The following is a 27,638-nucleotide window of genomic DNA, read 5'->3' on the forward strand; positions in this document are numbered from 1 at the left end:
GACGTTTCGGACAGCTTCATATAACCTTCCTACAAGGAGCAATCTCAACGACGCACTCCAGGATCGAGCCTAGCTACATGTACACACTTTTTGGTAAGTCATAAGCGGGTACTCTGTGATAGAAGTATATATTAGAGTTGCCAATAACAACTTTGAAGTTATGGTTATATTGTGCTTTCATAGAAAAGGCCAATTTCAATTTACTGATAACTTTGAAGCTATTTGACAAATCCTCGTAGAATGTGTCAGTCTACTTTGTCCACTTTGTATGTTTTCTGTAGAACCATCGGGGGTGGGACAAAGTTACAGGTGCCTTTTAAATGTAATGTTTTTCATTTTCAGGCCCATGAGTAAATATGGTGTGTACTACAACAGAAACGACTCAATGGAGTGCACCGGCCAAGGCATGACGACAGAAATGTAGGCAGAATAAGCCCTCTCGTATTTTTATGCAAATCAAATGTGTGATAGATATTTGAGTTACAAAAAGGTGCTTGGTGGGATCTGGAGAATGGAATTCTGAAGTAATCCACCTATTTTGATACATAGAGAATCTAAGAGTGAAAATGTGAAAAATAAACTCAACCTCTGATTGATTCGGCCGATCCAGACTATGGATTGACTATGCACGTTCTACAAACACCCAAATGGCTTTGAAGGAAGGTGCTCATAGTAAATGTCACAAAGACTCCTATTCCTGATGAAATGCCAGAGGCCTAACAGGCTTCAATAGAAATGAAATCTGTTGAGAGTTGCAGGCATAAAGGGTCGTAACTCCTCCTTTTTATGGTTGTCCAGAGTGATATGAATAAACTAGAGTTAGGTCAACCTCAGGCAATATTAAATTACAAGGGGTTTTGCGAGAAAGTTCTAATTTTGAACAGCAGTTTAGTGAGTCACTGGGTTGGTGTCAAGCTACAACATGCATCCCCTGTTTTAGAGTTCCGCACAGTGTGGGCTGACCCTTAACGACTGCTGACCTGCAGGGTGGCGTGGAGCAGGACAATTGATGAAATATGCTATCTTGTGTGGATAAGAGACCAGAGTTCTGAAGAAATACTCAATCACTAGATATTTAACATACATTATATCTGTTTGATAGTACAATTACACCTGGTCTGTTTTTTTGTAGCACAAGTATTTAATTGACTGGCCATGGGTAGAAAAAATGCATTGAGGACACCAGTACATAATGCAATGGATCCACAAATTATCACGGATCCCGCAACACACAATAAGTTGGCAGCAATAGGCAAGGGGAAAATACCTGGCCACATGTAGGATGTGTGACATTGATCCACATTCTGTCCATCACCTGTTTTGTTTGCAATTGCCGCCATAAGTGCGCTGGGGATGCTCAGACGTGGGTCCCAGGCACTCCACACCACTGGAGTCAAGCTAGCCGGGCTGATGAGAGGTGTTACCTCGAAACCGGTCCGGTCCTCGGATGCTTGATTCCGTTCTGGGAAGGACATGGCTTTTGTAGTTCGGACTGGACTGTTCCCATGGGGCACAGGGTCAGAGCTGATTTGCATATCGCCATTGTCTAACCCAGGGTGGTGTGGAGTGCAAAAAAACGATGGATTTGGGCCCAGATCTTTGGACTGGGTTGAATGTGTGACATTGATCCACATTCTGTCCATCACCTGTTTTGTTTGCAATTGCCGCCATAAGTGCGCTGGGGATGCTCAGACGTGGGTCCCAGGCACTCCACACCACTGGAGTCAAGCTAGCCGGGCTGATGAGAGGTGTTACCTCGAAACCGGTCCGGTCCTCGGATGCTTGATTCCGTTCTGGGAAGGACATGGCTTTTGTAGTTCGGACTGGACTGTTCCCATGGGGCACAGGGTCAGAGCTGATTTGCATATCGCCATTGTCTAACCCAGGGTGGTGTGGAGTGCAAAAAAACAATGGATTTGGGCCCAGATCTTTGGACTGGGTTGAATGTGTGACATTGATCCACATTCTGTCCATCACCTGTTTTGTTTGCACATGTAGGATGTGGCATGTCAGGGGGATAGGTACAGGATCACTATCTGGCGGAATGCCGGACCTGGCACCCACAGCCTGGTGCACATTGATATTGGCCATGCACAACTGGTTCTGCAGTCACGGTTGCTGGGTCCTGGGTGTGACTGAAGGCCATGTGTCCCTCCCGTGGTTCTGTGGACAGGCAGCTAGTTGCAGGATGTACTGTCATGTGTGAGGCCATGCGCAGCTGGTTCAGCACGTACGCAAACTAAGACTGGGTGTAGCTTCCCTCGAGGCCCTAGTTGTTGCAACTGGAGCGGTCACTCTATTTGTAAATTTCAAGCGCCTCAAACATCATGACATTTGCAAAGTTTTTAAAAACATGTGAAGTTACCAGTCGAAGGACTTAATAATTTTGGGCACCACTAATTTATTGGGTAGTCTGGAAACATGACTTGTGGTTCTGATGTGAATGACAATGTTTACAGTTGTGTGGCCTAATATAGGCAATAGAGAACTTAATTACAAAGTGGGAACTGACAGCGCACGTTACAATTTTTGCGACAGTAGACCTCCATGCATCCTCTGTTCTATACCATGCTCTAAAGATACTGGTGTAAACCTTTACCCGGATAGTGCTGTTTAGGTCCTCGACTACTCCTCGCTGAAGAAGAACGCAGTCCGAGTAGTTTGGAATCAAGTCGCTGCTGTCCACCTCCACCTGACCTTGTTTGAGCAGGAACTGGACGGTCAGGTCCATCTGAAACTTCATCTTCTCCTCCCGAAGCCTGTAGCAGAGATTTTCGAAAGCAAATATGTGCAACAAATGAGTATTAAATGAACATTTTCACCATACTGAACCACTTCTGGTCGCATTAATGCATATGTGGCGTGCTTAGGAACAGGTGGCTGGCACTACTGGGGCATTAAAAACACATACACCGACGTATTATGCCTTTTTTGCAGTTTTATACAGCGCAAACTCGACCCAAAAGTATTGGAGCGCTTTACATACTCGCAGTTACATTACACAAGGACCTTTTTTTCTCATGCACGGGGAGATTAAGGGCCATATGTATCAAGCCTTTTGTGATTCGCAAAGGCCGAAATTCGCAGAATTTCGGCCTTTGCGAATCGCAAACGGCCTTTTTGCATGTTTTGGGATGTATAAAACATTCCCAAAATAAGGAATTGCAAACTTGTGCGATTCCTTATTTTGCCATAGCATTTTGGGAATCGCAAATTCCTTAAATGCTATGTATGTAGCATTTTTGGTTAAGGAATCGCAAATTACCACCAACTTGTAGTTGGTTGTAATTTGCGATTTCTTGTAAATATGCACAATTGTGCATTTGTGAGGGTGGCATATGATGCACATACATGCCCATTGGGCATGTATGTGCGCCATATGCACACACATGTAATTTACAGGGGTGCCGCAGGGTGTCCTTGAGACACCCCTGCAAAAATTCTCAAATTGCGATCCCCATCATCATGTTGGTTACAACCAAAAGCCAAATGAATATGTAATGGCCTACAAGAAGGCAGGGTACCACATGAGTCAGAATGGGATTGAATCAGCTGTATATGAGGACGAGAGGGCACAACTTCGGGCAATGTCATGCAGGATTTGCTTCCAAACCTGAAAGAACAATTGGTTCCTCCCCTGGACTGGTGCATAGTAACCATTGTTGTGTGTGAAGCCGGGATGGAAGCTGCCCCAGGAGTCAGGGCTAACTTCCCCAGCGTAGTCATGAGGCACAGACGGTGTTGAAAAAGAATGCACTAATGGTTATCTGACTGGAGACCTCCTCGTATCCTAGGGCCCACAGATGCGCCAAAGGGAACGGGAAGGGTGCCAAAGACGTGTAACATGGCCTCCTACAAGGCCTTGATTTGATACAGCGTTACCGATAGGCCTGGGTAATTGGGTTGGATCAGGAACAGTTGTGGGATCAGCTCCACTGTAGGAGACCAGGTCTAAGATCGATAGGCACCCTGATGTCCATGAGACATCTCCTAAAGAAAGTAGTGGGAAGATTGATTCAGGCTTTGACTTCCTGTGTTTTTTCTTTGACTCTGACTTACCTCATGACTTCGAAATGTGAAGAGGATCCTTCCTGTGAACAGTTTTGAGAGCGGGAATGGGTCTGCATCCTCGACCGAGATTGGTCCCTAAACACCATCCAACAGTGTTTGGAGATGTTGAGCTTGGCTTTGGGGTCCCTGATTGCCTTTGGGTTCACTCTTGGGCAGCCTCCGGAAGACCTGGAGTCATGCGGCGATCGCAGGCACCAGAGACAAACCTGGTGGAGGTATGTCTCAGACATATGTTTCTGACAGTCCCTGCTGGCCAAAAAAATCCTGTCTAATGATAGAAAAGTTGAGGGAAAGAGCTTTGAACCTGTGGCTTAAGGCGCAGAAAGAAAGAAGCTGATGTAAGCATGGAGAAAGATAGAAGTTGAAGTCAGCGTGCAGGAGTGATGGTTACATGTGTCACTTCCAGATCAGGATGGAGTCAACACAGAGCTGGCAGAGCTGCATATGACCAAAAGGGAATTGCTGGAAAATAATCTCTGTAGTCTGGGGGTATTCACAAGTTGAGTAATCTGCGTTTAGAAGTACACATCAGAAAGTACTTTTCACGTCAACTTCCCCAGCAGGGATGGCTGTGAGCATCACCTGCCTGTAGGGACGTTGTATCCATTGGACTAGACTGTTCCCATTGGAGCAGGGTCAAGACTGATTTGCAAATGGATGGGTCCAAACTACAGCCTGCCACCTGCTCCCCCACCCCCTATACCACCTTACCTACCCATCCGACACAGAAAACTATGAAAAATTAAAGGTAAACTAGTCGACCTACGTATTAAGCTCCATCATCATGCGCTCAAAATCTAAACGGGTCTTCTCGTCTTCTTCCACTCGCTTCTGGAGGAATGCCTGCATTTCAGCTAGAGTTAGGGCGTTCTGTTTTATCTGAAAAATAAAGATGAATATTTATCTTTCCATAAATATTGAAAGAATCACAGAAAATGTTTATGTCACGAGGAATATGAATTAAACAGGAAATAAATGACTAAAAGGGACTTTAGCTCCTCCTTCGAAAGTAGGGGGGAAGTGATGTGCTGAAAAAGTTTAACGAGCTAGAGGATTAGTCAAAGTAGGGGGCAGACAGGGAGAGAGTAGGAAAGAGATGACACAAGAGAGCATAGGTCATTCTGTCTTCTGTGACAGATTAACCTCGCCAACCTAAACGTCTACATCCCTGTGTAGTGTCAACCTAGGACACCTCGCATATAAGACACTTACATCAATTATTTTCTGATCTGCTCGGAACAGACAGAGGAAAAGTTCATCACAGGCACATAACAAACCAGCATTTGCAATGCAATCGGTCTCGCCTTTGGGACCTTATATGTATTTAGCCATGAAGCACATTTGCCTGGGTGCTGAAACATCTACTGTTCTTTAACATGGAGGGAAAGTAAGCACCAATCTGCATGACACGCCAGATATGGGAACACATGTAGAGAAATATTGCCTTTCAGCTGGAATGGTACAGTCCAACGCTCTGGTTTTAATAGAAAATCAGGGCCTTCGGTGGTCATATCACTGAAAATACAAGATTTGAAAAAAATATTATTGTCTGCTTGTGCTCGTGGAAGACAATTTCTATGGACTGGAATCTAGAGAATGTTAAAGTGATTCTGGTATTTTACTGACCTCTGCTGGTTGTTTTCTATCAAGAAGGTTCAATAGAGGCACTTTCCAGAAAGAAATAAAAAGACAGTCCCTCAGCAGAAAGCAATTCTGGTGTTTTATTGACCTCTGCTGGTCATTTTCTATCAAGACATTAAAATAGATGCAGTTGAACAGAAAAAAAGTCCCTAAGCGGAAGCCGATAGGTCCTAGGGCTGATCTTCAAAGCCCACACAGTACATACACATTTAAATATATAATAAAGTTTATACAAGAGGTCTTGAATGCTCGAACTAAAAACCAATATCACAGATACCTATTCCCCGCTCGCCCTAAAAATATGTGGGTCCGTCAAAGGGTACCACCTTGTCCTGTCACACTCTGGCGGCATCGTCTGACGCTGGGCAGCTAGCTTTAATACATGGAAGCACTGTGTGATGTTGGAAACACAGTGTCACATGAGACTGCATCATGTCATACTAAGCGTCCATCTGTCATTCGAGGAAGCAATGTCTGAGGCTACAAAGCATTCGTGATCATGGGCAGCACTGTCATAACAAACAGCACGTTATCACACTGAGCATCAGGGCCCTTTTGCCCTTCACTGTATTGCACTGGGAAGCATTGTATTATATTGAGCAGCACTGTGCAAAACAGTCTTTTGTTAATGGATATTTTAAGGCAGTTTTGGATATGGCATTGGTCATTGTGTTATATAAATTTATTATAGGGTACTATAGTCGCAAATGGGTAAATGTCCAAAACCCCATTTCCATAACAAAATCCTCAGACTATCCATCACGATTTTGCCCTTTAGGTTCTTCCACTTCATAGCTTCATTCCACTGATGTTCTAAGATTATAGAAATAGGCACATTTAAAACACAGAAAATCTTTTTCAAGACTCTGTTGTAAAGCCAGGAGTTGTATATGTTTCAAAGTGTTTTGTGTCATAATTTTACTAACTTTATAAAAGCTACCCAGTCAACTGGTCCTTAAGTTCTACCAATGTCTCTGACTCAATGTTCTTTAAAACCCACCCACCCATCACCACACCATTTCCCTACTACCACAGAATCAACACAACAACATTTACATTATACAATAGCCAGCCATTTCCCATTGCCACAATTTGTTCCTTTTGCATTATATGTTTTAAAACAGTGGCACCCATTTCAGTCATTAAGTACCTACATATGTTTCATTCGGAGATTTTGCTCTTTGCAAGGACACTTCCCTACTCACTCTTGGACAATGTTAAAGCTACATTTGGACAGGTTTTCACACTAACTATGCCTTTTTGTCACCATCTGAGATGGTGAACAAAGTAGACACGCATGTGAGAACAATATAAATTGGCAAAAACTAGTATTTAGCATTGATACACCACAGATTAATACAGCGGTAGATTTACAACACATTACAAAGCTTTGCTGCCTTTTTGCTACGTTTAGGTTCTACAAAAAGCTCATACATACATGCAGACATACATTTGCCAAAATTTAACATAAATATGTCCAAGATGTCTGCTGTTACTTTTACAAGCATATCTCTTTATATTAAGGAAGAGCTCACTGAAACACACTGTGTAAATATTTTATGTGGGTTCAGAAAATTCTTGGATATCTTAGAACATAATAAGTGACTTGTGTCAAGGCCGTGCACAGCTGAGGCTGAATAGGCTTGCACTCGTACACCAAAGTAATTTGCAATGCATAAAAAATGCACTCTAAAATAAGATTTGTACAGCCATCTTTCTACCCATACCAGACTTGATAGGAGCTTCATCTGAGATCTTGAATGTTTACTGGAACAACAGAACAGTGAATGATTGCAATATTTATCTCTGCCCCTTGATGCAATACCTCAATTAACTACGCCAACGCTATTCAGAACCTTTCAAAACAACTAAACACAAAACAAGTTTCCAGTCACATAGAAAAGGCAAAATACTGGATCAGGCCATCATTGATTGCATTGAAGTAGAATGGCTCACACACGTTGAAGTCAAGTGGTTGGGCCATTTCATCAGCCTGAGAGATATGTTTATTCAAGCTGCTTTGTATCACCCACAAAGCGATACATTGAACAGGACCGCTCTTCATTAGGAATAAAATCACCAAGTACATTCAACAAAGGAACCTCTGCTCCAGAGTGGCACCTCACCTCAAAATCCAACCATTCAAGAAAAAAATTATAGGTGGCACATCCTTCTCTGTTCAAGCAGCCAAACGATGAAACTCTTTACCCCAAACATAAGATCCATGGTTAACTACCAAATCTTCAGAAGACTACTCAAGAGTTGGCACCTCCCCACATAAGCACCACACTCAAACAAAAATGTACAGCATATCCTTGTGTATACAAGCATATTTTTGGACTATATATGTGTACCTCGATATGTGCATTAATTTGTATGAACGTGGATAATAATTATGTTTATAAATATATAGATATTCGTTAGTTCTGCTCAACAAATGTGCATATTACTTATGGTTACATTATTCTATGCTTAACATGTAGGTCACTGCCTAAATAAGTACATTTTTATCATAACTATCTATAATTGATTCACTATTGTATTACAAAAAAAACTATTAATTATAAAAACAAATAAATTAGCTCAGCAACACTTGTAAGTCTGAGTTTATTAAATGCAACTTAAATCTACATATATTACTTTCCTTATACATATATACCTTCAGTGTACTTATGTCTTTATATTTATTAGTTTGCTTCTAATTCAGCATCTCAAAATGCACTACCCTATGCCTCTCTCAATATATCCTCCACCTCCACTAAATCATCCCAAACCTTATTCTACTACTCTCTCCAAAGCACTTCCCTATTTCTCACCCTTTACCTCTCTCCTTATATACTCTACCTCTACTCTCTGACCCAAACCTCAAACTCCATTCTACTATTATCACCCCAAAAACTCTTTCTAGACTCTTTCCTCCTCTACCCCTCCTTGCATAATCACAAACCTCTTTTACTCTTCAGATCTTCAAAACAACCCTTCCTAAACCCTTCCCTCTTACTCTTCCCCCCTCCACTTCCCCTTTCTGATCCCAAACCTCCTCCTACAGCTATGATCTCCAAAACCACGTTCTAGACCCTTCCCTCTTCCATCCCTCCACTTTCCTTTCAATCCACTAACAGACCTACATGTCTACCGCTCATATCACTAATTCCCCAATAATCCTATTTGGGTTCCAGAGTAGCGTGCTACCTGCCAAAAAGCTCTTTGACACCTCATCAGGGGTAGTAAGCGCTATATAAATATAACTCTTCCCTCTTCTATCCCTCCGCTATCCTTTTTCAATCCAAATAACAAACTCACACGTCTACCCCTCAAATTAATTTCATATCTCCCTATACTAATTCACCACTAATCCTTTATGGGTTCTGGAGTAGCATGCTCACCACTGAAAAGTGCATCGACGCCTCATCAGGGCTAGTAAGCGCTATATAATTGCAATTACAATTACATTGTCCCTGCATGTATCATCGTCATTTGTCCAAAGAGGATCATTCGAACTTGTCTCAAAAACAGGAAATGTGCACTACAGTCATCACCCAAGACATTAAAGCTTCTTCGCCAGCTATACCAATGAAGTTCAAAAAGCCTTCAACACAATCGCTTCATTTAATAGGAAGACGTGAATCATCAAGAGACACAGTCCAAAGCTCTAAATCAACTGATTCACAAGGAGAATGGATATTAGAAAAATACAGTGACTGCGGAGAACTACTTTATCTCTTATTTTATTTGAAAGGTTCTATATAGCGCGAACATGACCTGTAAGGGTATCAGAGCGCCGTACAACAGAAAGAGGATAAGATTGGTCAGTAAAAAGCACACAAAATACACATTTGTAGTTAACAGAAAGAGCGAACCAAACATGTGGAGCATGTACCATGAACAAAAATGTAATAAAAAAAATATATTTGCCTCAAAAAAGGAGATAACCCTGTTGTCTGTAAGACATAAAAGTTAGTTATGTTGTCTTCAGGTCGATTGTTGCACAGATACTTATAAAATAAGGTTGTTATAGCCACTACCCTACTAAAATGTATATTTAGGTTATATGTACATCTAAAGTAGTTTAAAAGTTGAGGATACAAAATGTTAATCTTTTTATTAAATGTGTAATTTTGTACATTGTTATGTTGAATTCAACCATAATTGTACTTTGCAGTGTGGAATAAAATAATTTATGTACACCACACTCATTTCAACAAAATTGCAGACAACATAACAAAAATTACAGATTCAAAATAAGCGCACCTGTGTCTGTTTCACATACATATTTATCTAGTTAATTCCACCATGCCAAATTTGAGTTGATTACACAGTACGAGTGGACATTCTAGAAGTAGTGAGCAAAAGTACAAATTAATTTTATAAATGTTTAACATGTTGACATAAGGAGTGTAAAGTTTGGTGTAGAATCGTTGGTAGACTTTAAGGCCTGATTATGATCTTGGTCCTTGTTGGACTTGGCCTTTTTGGCAGGTTCACCCCTGCACTTTTTGCCTTAAGCTCTGACATAGTGGTAGTGATTTTTGGCCTCTGCGCACTTTAGCACTGTGGCCTAGTTTAAAGTGCGTGTGCTCTCTGAGTGTGTGCGGTGAGATTGGCCTGCCCTCCAATAGGAATGCATTGGGGATATTTGTGTCCATGGTAATTCCTGGTATAAGGGGAGTGCAGGGTCGAGTTTAGTATGTGCGAACTCGTGTGAATAAATGCTGCACAATTGTGTGCGCAGATTTATTGTGGTTATTTTAGAAATGCCACTTCTAGGAGTTGGCATTTCTGTGTACTGTGTGTCTGCCTGCCTGATGCGAATTGCATGTCTGGCTTGTGATTGACAGGTGCTGGATGATGTGGGTGGCTCAAGGAGCCAGGATTAGTCTGCCCAGTGGTAAATAGGGAGATCTGCATGTATATGGGAGGGAGGAGTTGCACCTGGGACCTGAATAGGACTGTGCCTTCCCTCCACAATGCCAGCTCTGCCCCCTGTGGTGCATCTGAGCACTGAGCCCCCACCTCACAAAGGAGAGAGGAGCTGAGCAAAACAAAGTGCTTCTGAACCAGTTGTATCTGGTTCTCCCATGCCCTGCACTTTTAGACAAAGGGAAATGTATAAATATAGGGGCTGGGACCCCATGAAAATGTTCGGTACTGGTTCTGTTCCTGCGGGGCGTGCTGCTCCTGGGGCCCAGGGGGGGTTGCCATGAGGGCTTGCCTCCCTGGGCCCTGCCTTGCCTTTGATGACTGGAGGACTTTCCTTGCTGGGACCTATTCTTTTTATCCAGGACTTTCTGTTGCCCCTAGCGCCTGGGAAGCACTATCTTTCCCCCAAGAAGGAAGAACACGTGGGCCTTGGCAGCGCTGCGCTGTATGAGGAGGAAGAGGGAATCACCAGCGTAAGGATTCCCCCGTGATGCCGATTTAGCTGGTGCCCACCCGCTTATTTTTATATTTAACTGCGGGTGCCCACTCCGCTGTATTTGCCTTTTAGCGGGTGCCCACCCTGCTTTGTGTAATTACATGGCGGGTGCCCACCCCGCTGCCACTTATTTTTATATTTTATTTACCTTAGCGGCAGCCCACCTTGCATCTCACCGCTGCGGCCTGAGCCGCAAGAGGAATCTCCTTCGGCCCGCTGCCTAGCGTGGCCCGGAAGTCAGGCAAGCCTTGTCTGGGACGTGGGTGGGCCTGTTGCCTTCAGAATAGTGCAGAAGCTGGGCTGCGTGAGAGGAGGACGGGAGCTTACCCTGCCTCCCGAATGCCCGTGACAAGCCCCGAGGCTCCCAGGAGGGTGCCCGGATGATGAGTAAAAGGCGGCTGTGGCCTCTGATGGCAGTGCGGGGATCCCAGGAGCAAGGGGAAGCCCTGCGCCGCAAGGGAGATGCAGCCGGATCCCCCAGCGAGGCTCTCATGCGTGAGAGAGCCCCGCCGGCCGCCTGTGAGAAGACCCGGCCCCCAGGAACGGGACCGGGCGAAAAGGGGAGACTGCTGCCTTTGCCCCCAGAGCCGGTGAGTGAGAGCTGATAGGGGGACATGGCCGCATTTCGCTCCCGCTCTACGAGGGAGCATATCTTGTTTTAAGTGCCAGTGCGAGGCACAGAGTCAGAGCAGCCCAGTCTGTCAGCGAGCCGCTCCAAAGTGGGCATAGTTGGTTCAGAGCATACGTGGCTCCAACGTTTGGAATAGATATTCTTAGAGCCTAGGTGGCTCCAACGCTATGGGGGCAAAGGTAATTTAAAAGCCCCAGTGAGGCCCGAAGGCACAGATGTGCCAGGGCCCCTGTTCTGTTTTATCAGCTGCGCCGCACCAGCACGGGCAGCTGCCACATTTTGCATATTGATTCAAAGGGCCATTGAGAGCCCAGCCTCATTTTACTATTCCCAGCTGCCCAGCAAGTAGTGGGCAGCTTCACCGTTTAGGTCTTTCTTTGCTTTAGGGACATGTTTGAATTCGGAGTGAGATGCACTCCTTTTGCCCCATCCTTTCACTGCTGCGCAGCACTTAGTGCCAGCTGCAAAGTTTAGGCCTGCACAGATTGCGCACCCTTGACTTTCGCTGCTTTGGTAGCGTGCCCTAACTCTTGGGGCATAGGGCATTTGAGCCTCTTTTTGAGATGGCCTGTTGGCCAGGGGGACTATCAGGTTTGTAGGGCGCAAGGCCCTACTGTGATTATGTGGTGCTAGGAAATGTAATGTGTGTAGTATGATTACACACCCTGTTTGATACCTTTAAATGTGTTTTTATGATGATGAGGTTGTTTTGCATATTATGGTTTATGCTAGTGAGATTATGTTTCACTGTGTGATTTATGTCCCTAATGTGAGTTATGCTTAGGAGGTTTGGGTCTAATGCGTTTAGACTTGTGAGATGATTGCATAATGTGTTTATGCTGGTGAGGTTGGCGCAGGATGTAATTCGCGCCTGATGTGATACTGTGCATAATGTAGTTTATGTTACAGGCTGATGCTAAGTACAGTGATAACCAGTGGTTACTGGTTGTACGTTTATGATCTGTTTTACTTTTACTAAGTTCGCTTTGTGATGGTTCTGACAGTGGCCCAGTGGGCCCTGTCCGGTGTATATATTCCCTTGTAGATATGACCCAGTGCCAGGTGGCACCATGTATATTATGTGTTTACTATTCTAATGTGTTATGAGAATACAAACGCTATTTTTGATATAACCTTGTGTGGAGTTCCTTTTGTAGGGTACCTGGGATGTTGTTGCTTTGTGCGTGCGCAAATGCTTTACACATGGCCTCCGGTATAAGCCTGAATGCTCGTGCCAAGCTACCAAGGGGGTGAGTAGGGGTTATCTTTGGCGTGTAACTCCCTTGCCCTGACTAGAGTGGTGGTCTCTGCCTGGTTTTGGCGCAAGCCTTAGCCAACCAGAGATCCAATTTCTAACAGACATAAAGCCTCTGACCGTAGGTTGGAGGCCTTGCCACCGAGATCACCAGTTTCAATTCGAACCGGCTGATTACAATATAGTTGGTCGGAATTGAAACCGGCCAGGTCTTCCGGTTGCCTCCTGATGGGTTCCAGTAGCCAGTCTGCCAGTCGAAGACCAGCCCATATTACAAATGGAAGATGTTTCCGCCTTCTGGATCACGATGCATGGTTTCCGGCAGGGGTTCCATGCTGGCCCTTCCAACATGGAAACCCCGTCAGAAAGCATGTTTGGGGGCTCCTAGCAGGGCCCCCTTCTCTTTTCAGCCTCAAGTTGGGAGCCAAGGGGGCACCATTGATCTCCGCGGTGCCTGCCACCGGTGCAGAGATGAACACAAACACCCATTTCTCTACAGGAGCTTGTGTTACGGCCGGTTAAACCATGTGCGGTCGCAGCATGATTAGGCAGTCGGGACGGCGGAACGGAGGTTGGTTGGTCCCGTTTACGCGACGTTGCGTCTGCCCGACCTCAAAATAAGCCCCTATGTATTATTTCAGTTGAAGTTTGTGTTTTTTTATGTTCATCTTTGATCAACTGAATCAAGTTAGAGTTATATTTTAACTTTAGGTAGGTCGCCAGAGATCTTCTAGCTTTATTAAGGTAAAACAATTTTTTAACTTGTTGGGCACGAACCCAAAAATGCACACATTTACTGACTATGGAGTTGAGTTTGTATTTAAGTCGCATTAGGGGTGTTAGGGTAGTTGAGTCAATCAATCGATCAATTCAAAACTTTGTTCAACAGCATTGTAGCAGCCATAAAAGTTATTCACAAAAAGAAAAAGTTAAAAACATTTTACATCATAACAATTAAAATTAAAATGTGACCAGTACATTCAGCTAAAAAGATAATATATCTCGTAGAGTACCAAATTGCAGCAGCATATCTCATCAGTGAAAGGAAGTTGGTACCCGCATGGCAGTCTTTAAAAGTTCGCCTACATTAAAAGACACTTGATCATTATGTAAAAGTAATAAGAATGAGCTGTTCTGCGTTGGTTTAGGTTTTAACAGTGCTTCTTTAGAATAGGGGTTAAAAACTATTTAGAATATTGGGAGAAGAAAATCTAAAAAAGATAAAATGAAACATAGTCTGTTTAGAAGCATCTTCCACGAGTTAGATATGGAATAAAGATGTTGTGTATATCCCAGGGGAAAGCATAACAGGTACTTAACCGTGCCTGATCTAAAATGAAATAAGAGTGAATGTTCCCATCAGCTGCAGGCAGTCTGTAAATAGCTATTGATGTTATCAGTGTCACATAAGTCCAAATATCTTATGACCGTTGGACATGTCTGGAGACTCCTGAGCCTCTGGAACTCCTCGAGTTGGAAAAAAAGCCTCTGTCATGCTCCTTTTACTTAATGAAACACAGGTCGTGAGATCCTGGAAAAAAGGTAGTCAAGCCATTATTCTACCAATAGCTCAGCTCTGTAGCTTTCATTTCTGAAGTCTATTGGTCTGGGGATGACTTAATACGTTTATTTTTGCCCTGATATTTGGTTTATGATTTAGCCTCTACAGTAGCATTTTAGGTAGTCCAAGTGAGTAACTGAAAAGGGTTATGATTAATCTGAATGAACTGGGCTAGTATATCATAGAGTCAGGGGCAGCTCCTTTATGTGGGTGGAGGAGCGTCGCCGCGGTGCGAGAAGCAGAAACATAAAATGTTATTATAAATACCATTTTATGTTTCTGCTTCTCGCACTGCGAGAAAGTAGAAGGGTTTGGTTGCCGGTGGGCGGTCCTGCTCTAGGGCAGGGGAGCAGTGGCTTGCCCACTCTGAGGATGCTGTCTGTTTGGTCGGCCCCAGGGCCTACCAAACCAGTTATACGCACTCTGGCTTTTCTCCATGTAGGCTAAATGCCGCCTACATGGAGAAAATGGCCTCCCCATAGACGCCTGTGTGGTCGGTGTCACAACCAATCACAATGCTGCCAATGCAGCATTGTGATTGGTTTAGGGGAGGAAGGGAGGCTTCCTGCTTCCTGTGAGGAGCAGAGAATCAGAGACGACGTGGGATTGGACCGGGCCGGCAAAGGTAAGTTAACTTAAAAAAAAAAAATTAAACCACCCACGCGCAACCCTCTACACCCGCAATTCATGCCGGCCGCGACTTCATAGAGTTCCCTGACTGCAGACGAGTCTTACAAGATCTCTAGATTCATACGCCAGGCCTTTGACTTCTGTGAGGAAGGGAGTAGCGGGAGATGTATTGAAATGGCTGCATGGTCCAAAATAATGATCGGATGCGGAGGTGGTGTAAGGAAGGAGAGTGGAGTCAGCTAGGGGATAATTGCTTCTGTAGAAAATGTTATGTAGGGGTGAAAGTAAAATTGTTACCAGAGGGATTGTGGAGCCTCCAGACATCGGCTAGTTTGTGGGCTGAGCTCAAGGCTTGAAGTGCTTTATAGGATCTAAAAATTCGGAACCTGAATGCCGATTGCCTGTCTAGAATGGGGTCCAATTGGGAAGTTGAAATTACCCCCAAGTATGATCTCTGCCTCTGGGGGGAGAATGTAGGTTTGTGGTAGGGGTGTATATATATTCACTGCATAGATTTCCGTAGATAGATTTGTAATCTTGTAATAACCCATCTACCATCATTGTCAAGTTCAGAGGAGATGATGGACAGGCTGGAATTCTTGGAGATCAATTTGAGAACCCCATGTTTTTTGTAGATAGCTGGGGAGCAAGCAATATCAGCCTCTCGAAGGGAGAGTGCTTCTTTATAACAGATTTTGTTTTCCTGCAAAAATACCAGGTCCCCCTTAAGAGAGTGGCAGTAGTCCGAGAACTTTTTCAGCTTCACAGGGTAGTTGAGTCCTTTAACATTTAGGGAAATCAGTTTCAGTATGGTGATACTAGGGTCAGCCATTAGGAGATGTTAGAATCAAGTAGGGTACTGCGATATCACATGACTCAGGGTGCAAGGAGAGATGGAGGAGATAGCTGGTGTAGGTAATAGGGTCATGGGTAGAGCAACAATCTCCGATTAGCAGAGAAGTCACAAGAGACAAAGTGCAGAGAGCGGGAGTGGATGGCACTTGCAAGACAGTGACAGTTAGGTGTAGATAACGAGAGAGAGAGAGGAGGGCATGGGGATGCGACAAAGGTTACTAATTAACATGATATAAACAGTAAGGCCTTGGTAAACAGTAAATGCAAACCAACAAAATATGGAGCCTAGTACAAATACTCAGTCATTTTGAGGAACAATATCAACAATCTAGAACAAGAATAATTGCAACACTGCATTAGATTATATATTCATCATATATTTCCATTAGACCACATATTCACCATATATATGCACAAAAAAGAGAGTAAGTGTGATAGAGAATTGCAAAATATCATAAACAAGATTTTGGGGCATCTGTGGAGGAGCATATGGAGACATAGCTAGGTGTCATAGGACTCATAATTGTTATGATGTGGAGTATTACAGTATGGCAGGACACATAATTGTTTGATAGTGTAACAAGGTATTTGATAGCACAGCCAAGTATATATGTCTGGGAGGTTAAGGCAGGGGGATGGGCAAGCACTGTGGTCCTAGCAATGCACTACACAGGGATTGGATAGTATACTATAGATATGTGGGTCTTTGCACACATCCCAAATATATCAAAATATATTATGGGTAGGGCTTCAGTTTCTGGTTAGGGGCAGTAAATGGAGAAGTGGGTGAGGGGCCTCGCAAAGAAGTAATACGCTGAGTTTAGTGAGGGGTCATTTGCTATATGGTGAGACAAAAGATGAGCACACCAAATTAGCTGTGTCGTGTCGTGGGTGTAGGACATGTTAGGAAGCCATATGTGAGGAGTAAATACTATACAGAGGAATACTATACGAGTCAGCGGAATTGCGTAAGTCAGGGGGAGATGATGGTTAGTTGTATTGCTTAGAGAAACACCTGATCATAGCAGAGTGACCCAGTGTATTCGGGGGCATAGTGTAGGAGTCATACATAGAACTTGTGAATGTCAGCCGTGATGAGTTTGTGATATGTGAAAACTGGTGATGAATATAAGCCTACAGGGTGAGACAACAGTGTATCAAAAATGGTAGGAGCAACAGTTCTCCAAGGCCACATGTCATGTTGTAAAAATACATTTAGGAATATGATACATGTTATTGTGTAGACACTTCAGGCATTACTTAAATTTGTAAAGCATTATAGAGTACTTTAAAGAATATTCCACAAAGCAATTGAGCAAAAGGAGAAAGTCTGTTTTCTTTAACCAGGGTAACTCAGAGAGTCCTCCATACGGGATTCTGTAAAGTTGTCCTGGAAGACTTGTAGATCACTGGGATTGGAGAAAACGTGGGATTAGCCTTTGTAAACAATTATAAATTTGGCTGGCCCGATGGAGTGTTGGATTGCTCTGTCCTGGAGTGACCGTTTGAGGGCTAAGAACCCTTTCCTCCTGATGACTGTGTTCCTGGTGTAGTCTTGTGAGATGCTGATCTTTGCGCTTTGCCAGAAGAGTGACTTGGTTTCCTTTTGAAAGGAGGAGTTCTGCATGTTGGTAAAGCAAAGATAAAAAAATCAGTGTCCTTGGGGTGGACATGTTCTTAAGCTTGAAAGAGAGCACCCTGTGGGCACATTCAATTTCAAAGTCTTCATTGAAAGTAATTCCCAGAGTCGAGGGATCCATGTTTTAAGGAAGGCAATGCGGAGGGAGCTTTGCCTTTTGATCCTCCTATTACGGCCTTCTAACTGTTATTTCACGTTTGAGGGTAGAGATGGAGTTATTGTTTTTGAGCAGGTGTTTAGATTGTACTGTCAGGCAATCCAAAGTCATTCTTATGCGTTTTTCTTCATTCGGGATTCTCAGGTTAAGATCTTTAAGAAATCCCCGAACTAAAAGGAATCTGTTCACGAGATCTAATCTCGCTGGAATTCAGGGAAACACCCCAAAGGGGGGTAGAGGAGTCCCTGACAACGTGGGCGTCCAAGGACCTGGTGGACAACATTGTAGCAATGAGAGGAAGATTCGAGACATGGGGAATCAGGCTCCAGGCAGTGCAACGCCCAAGGTACCCGTATCCCTTTCTAAACAATCCAAATGAAGAGAAAACCCCCCGAACACACCAGTACACATGCTTACACGGAGCACGTTCCAACTCACCAACAAAGTCCCTGCAAACCAATAGGCACCCCAAAAGTGAAAGCTTGGGTACCACAGGGGGAAGCCCGCAGGAACTCAAGGATTGGGCCTGTATTGCAAAAACGCTGAATGATAAGCATTCCTAACCAAGGAATACAATCACCGGGACCGGTAAGGGGGAACAATGAATTAATTAACATCTCGCTCTGTTCATGGAATGTGCATGGCTTCAGGGACATGGGCCAAGATCAAGAGACAGTAACCTTTTTAATGCAACAACAAATTATCCTGCTTCAGGAAACATGGAACATGGGGGCAACCTCAATACCTGGTTTCATCGAACATCATTGCCTGGCAGAAAGATACTCAAATTATGGCCATCCAAGAGGGGGCTTATCAACCTTCATAACTCAAAATTTGAGCTAGGTAACGGAAGAAATAGACACAGGGGCAAACTGGATCCAAGTGACCAAGGTAACCAGCAAGCAACATACCATAAAACTCCTCCTAATAAATGTTTACATCCATCCGGAGAGAAAGAATCAAAATGGTAAATACATAACTCTTATAAAACTACTAAAAGCATTGCAGAATAGCCACACAAATGCTCATATGTTGATCGCCGGCGACTTTAACACCAATCTTTTAGCGACTAAACGGGGAAGAAACTGTAAAGTTCCGAATGGTGCGTCCGATTTCGTCCGCAAACTAGCAGCACTTGACCTAATAATCATGAATGGTAAATCCCCGTGGGACTCGCCCCCAGCGGCAACATACCTGAGTGGAAAAGTTACCTTGACAATAGATTTTATCATTACTAGCACAAAACTGTTTTCAGAAATAAACAGTTTTAGAATAATTCCACGAGGAGAAAGTGACCACCTCCCGCTATCACTGAATCGGAAGAAGAGAACAAAAACTGCTCAGAAGAGTAATGCCATTATCCAGCACCCAGAAACTTTCAATTTGCGCAAAGTAAAATGGCGAGGAGTGGCCCCAGAAGTTATGGAGGACAAAGTAAAGGCCTTTATTGAAACCCAAGGCCCAGTTCAAGAACGATTCTGAAAAGGGGGTGGTGATGAACAGAGTGTCTGAATAAAGCAGACCACTCTTACCCAATCCAAAGATCAGGGCTTTATCCATCACCGTTTTTTAGCTCACTGCACCATCCCAGCTCAGAACTTGGCTATATGCAAATTAGTCTGACCCTGGCCCAGTGCATCATGGGAACAGGGCAGACCAAACTACCAAGCCAATTCTTATACTGCGAAGGAAACAAGCTACCGGGGACCGGTTTCTGGCATTTCAGCCGTCTTCGGCCCGGCTTGCTTGAATCCTGATGGTGCAATGAGCTAGGGACTCACATCTGAGTATACCCTTCCACGCTTATGGTGGACAAAAATGATTCAGAAAAGGGGGTGGTGATGAACAGAGTGTCTGAATAAAGCAGACCACTCTTACCCAGTCCAAAGATCAGGGCTTTATCCATCACCTTTTTTTAGCTCACTGCACCATCCCAGCTCAGAACTTGGCTATATGCAAATTAGTCTGAACCTCGCCCAGTGCATCATGGGAACAGGGCAGACCAAACTACCAAGCCAATTCTTATACTGGGAAGGAAACAAGCTACCGGGGACCAGTTTCTGGGATTTCAGCCGTCTTCGGCCCGGCTTCAAGAACGGGCACACGTAAACCATTGGGAGCAAATGGCTGAGTTCTTGCTCCATACCTTCCCGGTTTCCAAGTAACAGAGGTCTTCAAAAACAGCCAGAAGGGAGCCATGGTTAACTCAAGATCTCAAAATGTGCAAAAGAGAGATCGCGAGAGAAGTGCGACGCCTATCCCGAGAGGGAGAAAAGGGCTTAACACAAGAAACAATAAAGTTGCAGGCACTAAGGAGCGCTTATAGAAAAAAGTTGAGGTAAGCAAAATCAGTATATAAAGATTCAATCTGGCAGCAACTATTAACAGCTAGCAAAAATCCAACAGCAGCGATTTTCTTGGGGATCATTAATACTTTAACAGCTGGTCCAACACTTCAGCAACAGGCAGGAATCGGTGCAGAAATCTGGACAGACTACGTAAACACCTTGTTCAACCAACCCACGAGGGACCTAGAACAACAAGCCCAGGTGCAACACCATGACCAAAAGGAGGCTCAAGCCGTATCGAGTCATGTAACATCAACAGACAATTCAGCCCATTCAAACGCCACGTTTAAAGAGAAAACTCCTCTGACAAATGCGAAAGAATTGAAAAGCCTCATAAAGAAACTAAAGTCTGAGGGAGCGGCTGGGCCAAATGGAATACCAAATGCAATTTTCAGGAGCAACCCAGAGTTGTGGTCTGAAATCCTAACCCCAGTCTTCAATGAGATTTATGTATATTCTAACAACCCAGTTTCCTGGAGGGGGTCTGTCATCCACCCCATATACAAAAAGGGAGACCATGGCAAGCCAGGGAACTACAGACTAATCTCGTTGATTGACGTGGAAGCAAAATTATATGCCTCGTATCTATTGAACCATCTGCAAGGCTGGATGGAGGAAAAAAACATCATCCCCAAATTTCAAACAGGATTCAGGCAAGGCATGGGTACTCAATCGAATCTTGCAACCCTAGCCCTCCTGACAGAACAAGCGCAAAGAAGGAAAGTTCGCCTCTTTGCCTGTTTCGTGGATATCAAATCAGCATTTGACAGAGTCAGCCGAAATCATTTATGGAGCAAACTCAAAAGATGGGGCCTACCAAATGTACTCCTCATTGCCATCATAAACTTGTACACTGACACCTGGACAAGAGTCAAGTTGGGAAATGGGTTGAGCACCACCGGAAGTATTCTTACACAAAGTGGTCTTAAGCAAGGCTGTGTCTTGGCCCCAAGCCTTTTTAATCTGTACTTATCGGAAAATGCCCGACACTTTGAAAACCCAGACTGCCACCCCCCGAAACTGGCAAACGAGCCCGTCCCAATCCTCTAATACGCAGACGATATAGTCTTGCTAAGCCAAACCCCAGTGGGGCTACAAAGATCAATAAATAACCTGGCATCCTACTTGGACTCGGAACAGCTAGAGATAAACAAAGACAAAACAAAAGTCGTCCGCTTGGTTTACAGTAGGAAATTAAAGTTCAAATGGAGGGTTAACGGGGCTCACGTGGAAGAAAAAAACTCATACAAATATCTGGGCGTAATAATCGGGCAGGGCACAAGTCACAAAGAGCACAAACTGGCCCTTAGAGCAAAGACCCAGCCCTTGATCTATACTTACAGATCCTTGCGCAGAAAACTGGACTGCCCAAACTATTCGCATCTGTTAAAAGATATGGCTGCCCAAATCCAACCAAGTGTGTCCTACGGCCTCGTCCCCTGGTGTGGAAAAGATTCGCATTTTCAGAACGAATTGCAGTCAAAAATCTACAAATCGGTTTTTGATTTGCCAAAATGCGCCTCAGGTAAGACTGGAATTTGGGCTCCAGGATCTTAAATACAGGGCAATGAGCAACTTCATTAAATTCTGCCACACTCTCCGGCTATCCGAAGTAGACACTCTAAACAGACTTTGCTGGGACGAAGTTAGGTCACAGAACGAGCAAGAAATTCCAAACTCTTGGGGGAGTTTCCTGAATACATCTCTGGCCACTTTGGAACTTCAACCAGCATGGGAGAACAAGATGGATCGAGTTTCTTTTAATAAAACTGTGAATGTCGCGAGCAAAAAGAAATCTTTACTGGAAGATAAATCAGTGCTCACAAAGAGGCGGCACGGATGGACAGTTATGAAATCATATAGGACTACAAAGCCACAAGCCTACTTATCTACCCACTTTAGTTCCCACTTAAAGATGTGCGTCTTAAAGTTCAGTATGGGGGTGCACGTCTCCAAGGATTTATCCCCCTCGTGGGCGATAGGTTTTAAGTCAGAAGGTTGTCGCTTATGCAGATTCCAAAAGAAAACCCTGACCCATTTGTTGTGCGCCTGTCCAGCCATGTTAAGCCAAAGGAGACAGTACCTAAAGGCAATTTTAATCAACCTGAACATTCGCTCTAGCAGACAAGCAGTGATAAGCTGGCTGGAGGGTTCGTCATGCATTCTGGCTTGCCGAGGAGTCAAGTATATGAAATTGGTAAACAGCTGCCTATCGCAAGCGGACGATGTCTAAATTTAAATGTATGTAATACCTCCCCACACTCCTACTTGGAGGTCCATGAAATTTTATTTCTTTGCTGTAACTTGATCTTAATACAGTTTTAGTACGATTTTATAATAATAGAATTTTATACACTCGAAATGTGGAATGTGGAATGATTTACCTGACCTACTCAGATACACTACGAACTTGAATAGTTTAAAAAAATTACTCAAAACGCATCTTTTCCAACAAGCAGCCTAGCTACCTTGTCTGTCTTACATGCATGTTGTTCCCCCACGCGCCAGGACAGTCTTGACTAACAGTGCGCGATACAAATCTAAATATAACATACCATAACATAACATGGCAGACAGAGCACAGACATAATACGATCGCTCGCATAATGACAATCCTAGCTGCCCGTGTAGATGTAATTCATTTATTTTATGTAGGGGGGGGGGGGGGGGGGTTGTGATGATTTTAATTAATCAAGCAATAAACATTGAACTTGAAACTTGATCTTTAAGGTCTCTCTTGATCGTGGCGACTTCAGTTTGTAGCATGTCAGTGTTGGTCTTTGTGCTTTGGGCATTCTCGTGGATGTTATTCAGTTTTTTAAGAATTGTTTCAAGAGTAAATTGGTTCACATGTTTCTCTTTGAAGGGAGAGTCAGGATTCAGGGCATCATGTTTTAAACGTTTGAAACCAGTTCTGGTTTCCTTCTCCTTAAGTGGTTTGTGTTCCCTCTGGTCCGCCATGACTGCAGGGTGTCTGGTGTCTTCCAGAGAAGTAGTATCTAAAGTTGAGAGACTGAGACACTGTAGGTTAACTCAGATAAGTCTGGGTAACTGGCAATAGGGAGCTGGGGTCTGTGGGCTCAGATGACACAGTGAGTTGAAGTGACACTTGCTGTATTATTGCGGGCCTAGAAGTAGGCCTCACTCACAGGGCACTAGTTTTCTTGGAGTAGTGTTATATGCAGCAGTAGGGTCTGTAAGAATTGTAAGCAAACTGGTAGCAGAGTAAAGTTCATCAAATGTGTGAGGCCAGATGAGGGTTACAGGTCCCAGTACTAGATGTAAATCTAAGAGTAATGCGACGTTTGCACTTTATAGTGGAGGGCCTTCCAATCCTTGGAACTCCAACTTCTGGCCCGCCAGCTTGGGCCTTCCCCCCCGCCCAACTGACTCGGCCAAAAGTCTGGGGGTTATCATCAGCAAAGACCTCTAGATGAAACCCCAGATAAATGTCACCATCTCTTCTTGCTTCTTCCAACTACGCAAAATCCGGAAAATCTCGCGTTTTCTCACCACCGAAGCTCTTACCTTGGCCCTCTTGGCATTAGTCGTCTCCAGAATGGACTACGCCAACTCCTTGTACGTAGGCATCCCTGACTACCAACTCAAACGTTTGCAGCTTGTTCAGAACCAGGCGGCTCGCCTCATCTTCCATCAACCGAGGCACCACCACATCTGCCCTTTGCTAAAATCCCTGCACTGGCTCCCTGTTTCTGAACGCTGCAAATTCAAGCTAGGCTGCCTGGTCTCTAAATCTCTGGCCGGCCTAGGTCCTACTTTCATCTCCTCCCTCATTCATCCCTATGTCCCCTCCCGCAATCTGCGCTCGGCTCACCTGGCTCTACTCATAGTCCCTAGAGTCAAGCGTAAGAAATGGGGAGGCTTAAGATTCTCGTTCCTAGCTCCATCTCTCTGGAACGCCCTTCCCTTGGACATAAGGTCGGCTCCACTCTACACCCTCTTCAGATCCCTCCTTAAGACTCACCTATTTCGCTCTGCATACAATTAAAATTAAAATATTCTCCTCTTCCCTGGTCCCTTTTACTCTGCTTCGTTTTCACCCTGCTATTGCTATCTTCTCCCCCGCACTGTCCAGGAAGCTGCCTTACTGTCCTTTTTTTTTCAGCGCCAAGAAACTGTATAGTGTATGCTGCGCTTTATAAATGCCTTTCACATCACATCACAATGCACTCTGCTGTATCTGCATGTCTATCATGTATCCGTGTGGCCAGACAGGCGCTACAATTCCAAGTGCAAATGCACTTAGGTAGTCTTGCTCCGCCATTTCAGAAGGTGAATGCAAACAGTTATGGCTTCTGGTTTTGTAAGAATGAGGCATGGAGAGGGATCAGGGGGTATCCGGTGGTGTCTGATGGAAGTTGCAAACTGTGGACCAAACACATTTCATTTGAAATATCTGCTTATTAGTAAATGTAGTCACTACAATACAGTTATAGTAGCAGTATTAAACGTGTATCATCTAGGATCAAAGGAACAAACTCATCAATTTTCCTGGGGGCGTATGTGGTAGATGCCTTGCACTGTGCTGCTTGTGGATCAAGCAAGTAGTCATTTAATTTGAAATATTTGCTTATTAGTATGTGTAGTCACCTTAATACAGTTACAGCATTGCTATAAAACTCGTATCATCTAGGATCAAAGGAACAGCAATGGATCAATGTTCTTGGTGGCCTATGTGGTGGATGACTGGCACTGTGGGGATTGTGGATCATGCAAGTAGATTACCTATAACGGGAGCATGGGGCACTCCAAGAGTTGTACTTGGGATGGTCATTCAGGAGTGGGCAGAAGCGCTGGTAGCAATAGTGGCTAGTGAAGAAAGCAGGAGGTGCTATTCTGTGATTCAGGTAGCAAATAGACTGTTGCTCTTCAAGTTCTCACTGATGGATACAAGCTGCAAGGGCCACCCGTTGGCTCACACAGCGGGGGCCATAATGGCAGCCCAGCGGAGCTCAATGGAGGCCGTTGAGCCATCCCAGCATGCACACGTGTTAGTAGAGTTTGTGGCAATGGTGGTAGAAGCAGGCACTGAAGGAGACAAAGGCAGAAGGAGCAGTGCTTAGATGCAGGTAGCACTAGGAAGTCAGATCAGAATTGAAGAAGTATAGGCGAATCGGACCACAGTGTAGGCTGCAGAGATTATAGAGGGAGCTCAGATTGCGCGGTGGGGTGCTGAAGTAAAATGGCCACACCAGGGCACACTAGCGAGTGCGGCAGAGTCAGCAGACAATCTGCACCATGGCAGAAGCATTGGGGCACAGGCGCATTACCGGGTCTGAAGCGCCCAAGAAGGCGGAGTTGCCATTTTGCAGGTTGCATCAGTTCAGTCGCAAGACGAGTCAGGGAGACAGAGCCCCACGAGGTCCCGGGATCACAAGGATCCTCAAGTGCTCTCCTCTCAATATCTGGCTATCAGTCGTCACATTGGGTCATCAGGATGGGGTCCAAGGCAGAGAAAAATAGCTTGTGAAGTGGTTTGTTCGTTGGAGCTTAGGAGAGCGTTGCCATCTTGCGCAGATTCTAGCCTCGCCACCCCAAGACGGCGCTAAAGTTATAAGAAAAACCAAAAATGCTTTTTGGAGTTTGGATAACCTTATAAAGCACCATGGAACTCCTCAGTGACTTGCAGCATTCTTATAGTGTACGGCAGAGGGTACTTATGGAATATATTCTATATTTTAGCACGTTATAAGATACTTTCGATTCACTGTAAGGCTACAGAAATGGATTGCTATTTTGGAATGCTAATGAATCTTTAACACACCAGGCTCCACACCGTGTCTTGTTACACTAAACATGTTAACAGGACTGCCACAAATATTCTACAAACCTCTTGCTCAGATTTGATTTTCTGTCTTCTAGTAAGGCAAAATCGTTCCCAGACGGGTAACTCCACACCTTCTGGCATATTTTCGGGAGCATCAAGTTCTTCCATAGCTTTAGCTAGCAGAGCAGCTGCATCTTCACGAGTCTTTGGCCCCCCTGGGGCATCGCCTATTGGACTGGAGCCGTCGGTCTGTGTCCGCATCCGTAGCACCCTGGAATCATTAACATGAGGTTCAACAGAGTGACTCTCTGTCACAACAGCATACAATAAGAGTCAAATGAGCTACATTCTCACACTAGTTCAGAATCTGAGCACAGGAGCATGGAAGAGCTCTGCAAACCGGTTTCTAATGGTGCACATATCAGGTCTGGCCCTTATACTGATTTAAATTAGAGAATATACTGTATGACTGAGCTATTTGATGAAATACAAAACTGGTGCAAATGAGTTAATCAATGTACATAATTTCAAAGTAACTAGCATATGAAAAATTGTCCAATGTAACCTCCAATGATTTGAGGGAGCGACTTCCACTTTATGTAAGCATCACAGGGTCAAAGTCGTTGATTCCCCAAATTTTTCTTTATTCAAGTGTTGAACACAAAAATGACAACAGCTTCTCAATTCAAATTCAATGTCTTTTCAGTAAGTTCATTAAAGTATCTGTTAATCGGCTGTTTAATGTTTTGATTAACGGATACTTTTCTAGACTTACTGAAAAGACATTGAATTTGAATTGAGAAGCTGTTGTCATTTTTGTGTTCAACACTTGAATAAAGAAAAATTTTGGGAAGCAATGACTTTGACCCTGTGATACTTACATAAAGTGGAAGTCGCTCCCTCAAATCATTGGAGGTTACATTGGACAATTTTTGGATTTTCAACGGTGGATCCATTTTGAGGTGTTGAGCGGACTGTAGTACATGAAAAAAAAATTCAGAACTTATTTATAAATGTTGTTATTTTCTGTGCTTTAGTATCTTTACCCTCACCGTGGTTCTTGGTTGCATATTGTGAAGGGGGAGAGCCACTCACCTCGGGTGAGCGGCACCTGAACGGGGAGACCATGAACACTAACTCTCCTGCGTCCCTGACGACCAGGACTCCACCTTTCTTTTTCTCCCTGCAGGAACCAGAACGAACTACAGGACAGAACGCTAACCCGGATGCGGCTTCCCATGAACCCAGAGACCTCGGAAGTGACAACCCGGAAGCGACTCGCCATGAACCCGGAAGTTCCGCCCCCAACAACAGACCGAGAAGCAGAAAAGCCGGCGAGGAAGAGAGGAGAGCGTTCCAGGTAGCCGACTCGTGGCAGGAGACAGGGCGTAGTGGACCAGTGAAGGAGAGTAGACCGACTGAGAGGAGTGACGACGAGGAAGCAGAGGACGTCTGGACCGAGGAGTGGTGGAGTCCTCTGGAGGTGGCTGGAGAGCGGCCGTGACTCACTGGAGAGTCACGGCGGGGCACGTGAGTACCTTGTTACCGTCTCCGTGTTTCCCCCCCCTTTGTAGATATATGTAAATATTTGTACAGAAATAGACCACACGAATAGATCACCCTGGCACTGTGTATATATATTTAGT

The 27,638-nt window shown here is 44.3% G+C and overlaps 1 protein-coding gene across 2 annotated transcripts in view; it reads right to left on the reverse strand.

The window, feature by feature from the left end:
- Positions 1–27,638, reverse strand: part of CFAP43 (cilia and flagella associated protein 43) — a 922,989-nt gene that overhangs the window by 107,509 nt on the left and 787,842 nt on the right. For both annotated transcript variants that reach the window (XM_086922745.1, XM_086922746.1), the window contains 3 exons: positions 26,056–26,263; positions 4,838–4,950; positions 2,600–2,759 (listed from right to left, as the gene is read on the reverse strand). In XM_086922745.1, coding sequence (XP_086778871.1) covers positions 2,600–2,759; positions 4,838–4,950; positions 26,056–26,263 — 481 coding nt within the window. The remainder of the gene's footprint in view (positions 1–2,599; positions 2,760–4,837; positions 4,951–26,055; positions 26,264–27,638) is intronic.

Source organism: Lissotriton vulgaris, chromosome 5, assembly GCF_964263255.1.
Source record: "Lissotriton vulgaris chromosome 5, aLisVul1.2, whole genome shotgun sequence".
NCBI lineage: Eukaryota > Metazoa > Chordata > Amphibia > Caudata > Salamandridae > Lissotriton > Lissotriton vulgaris.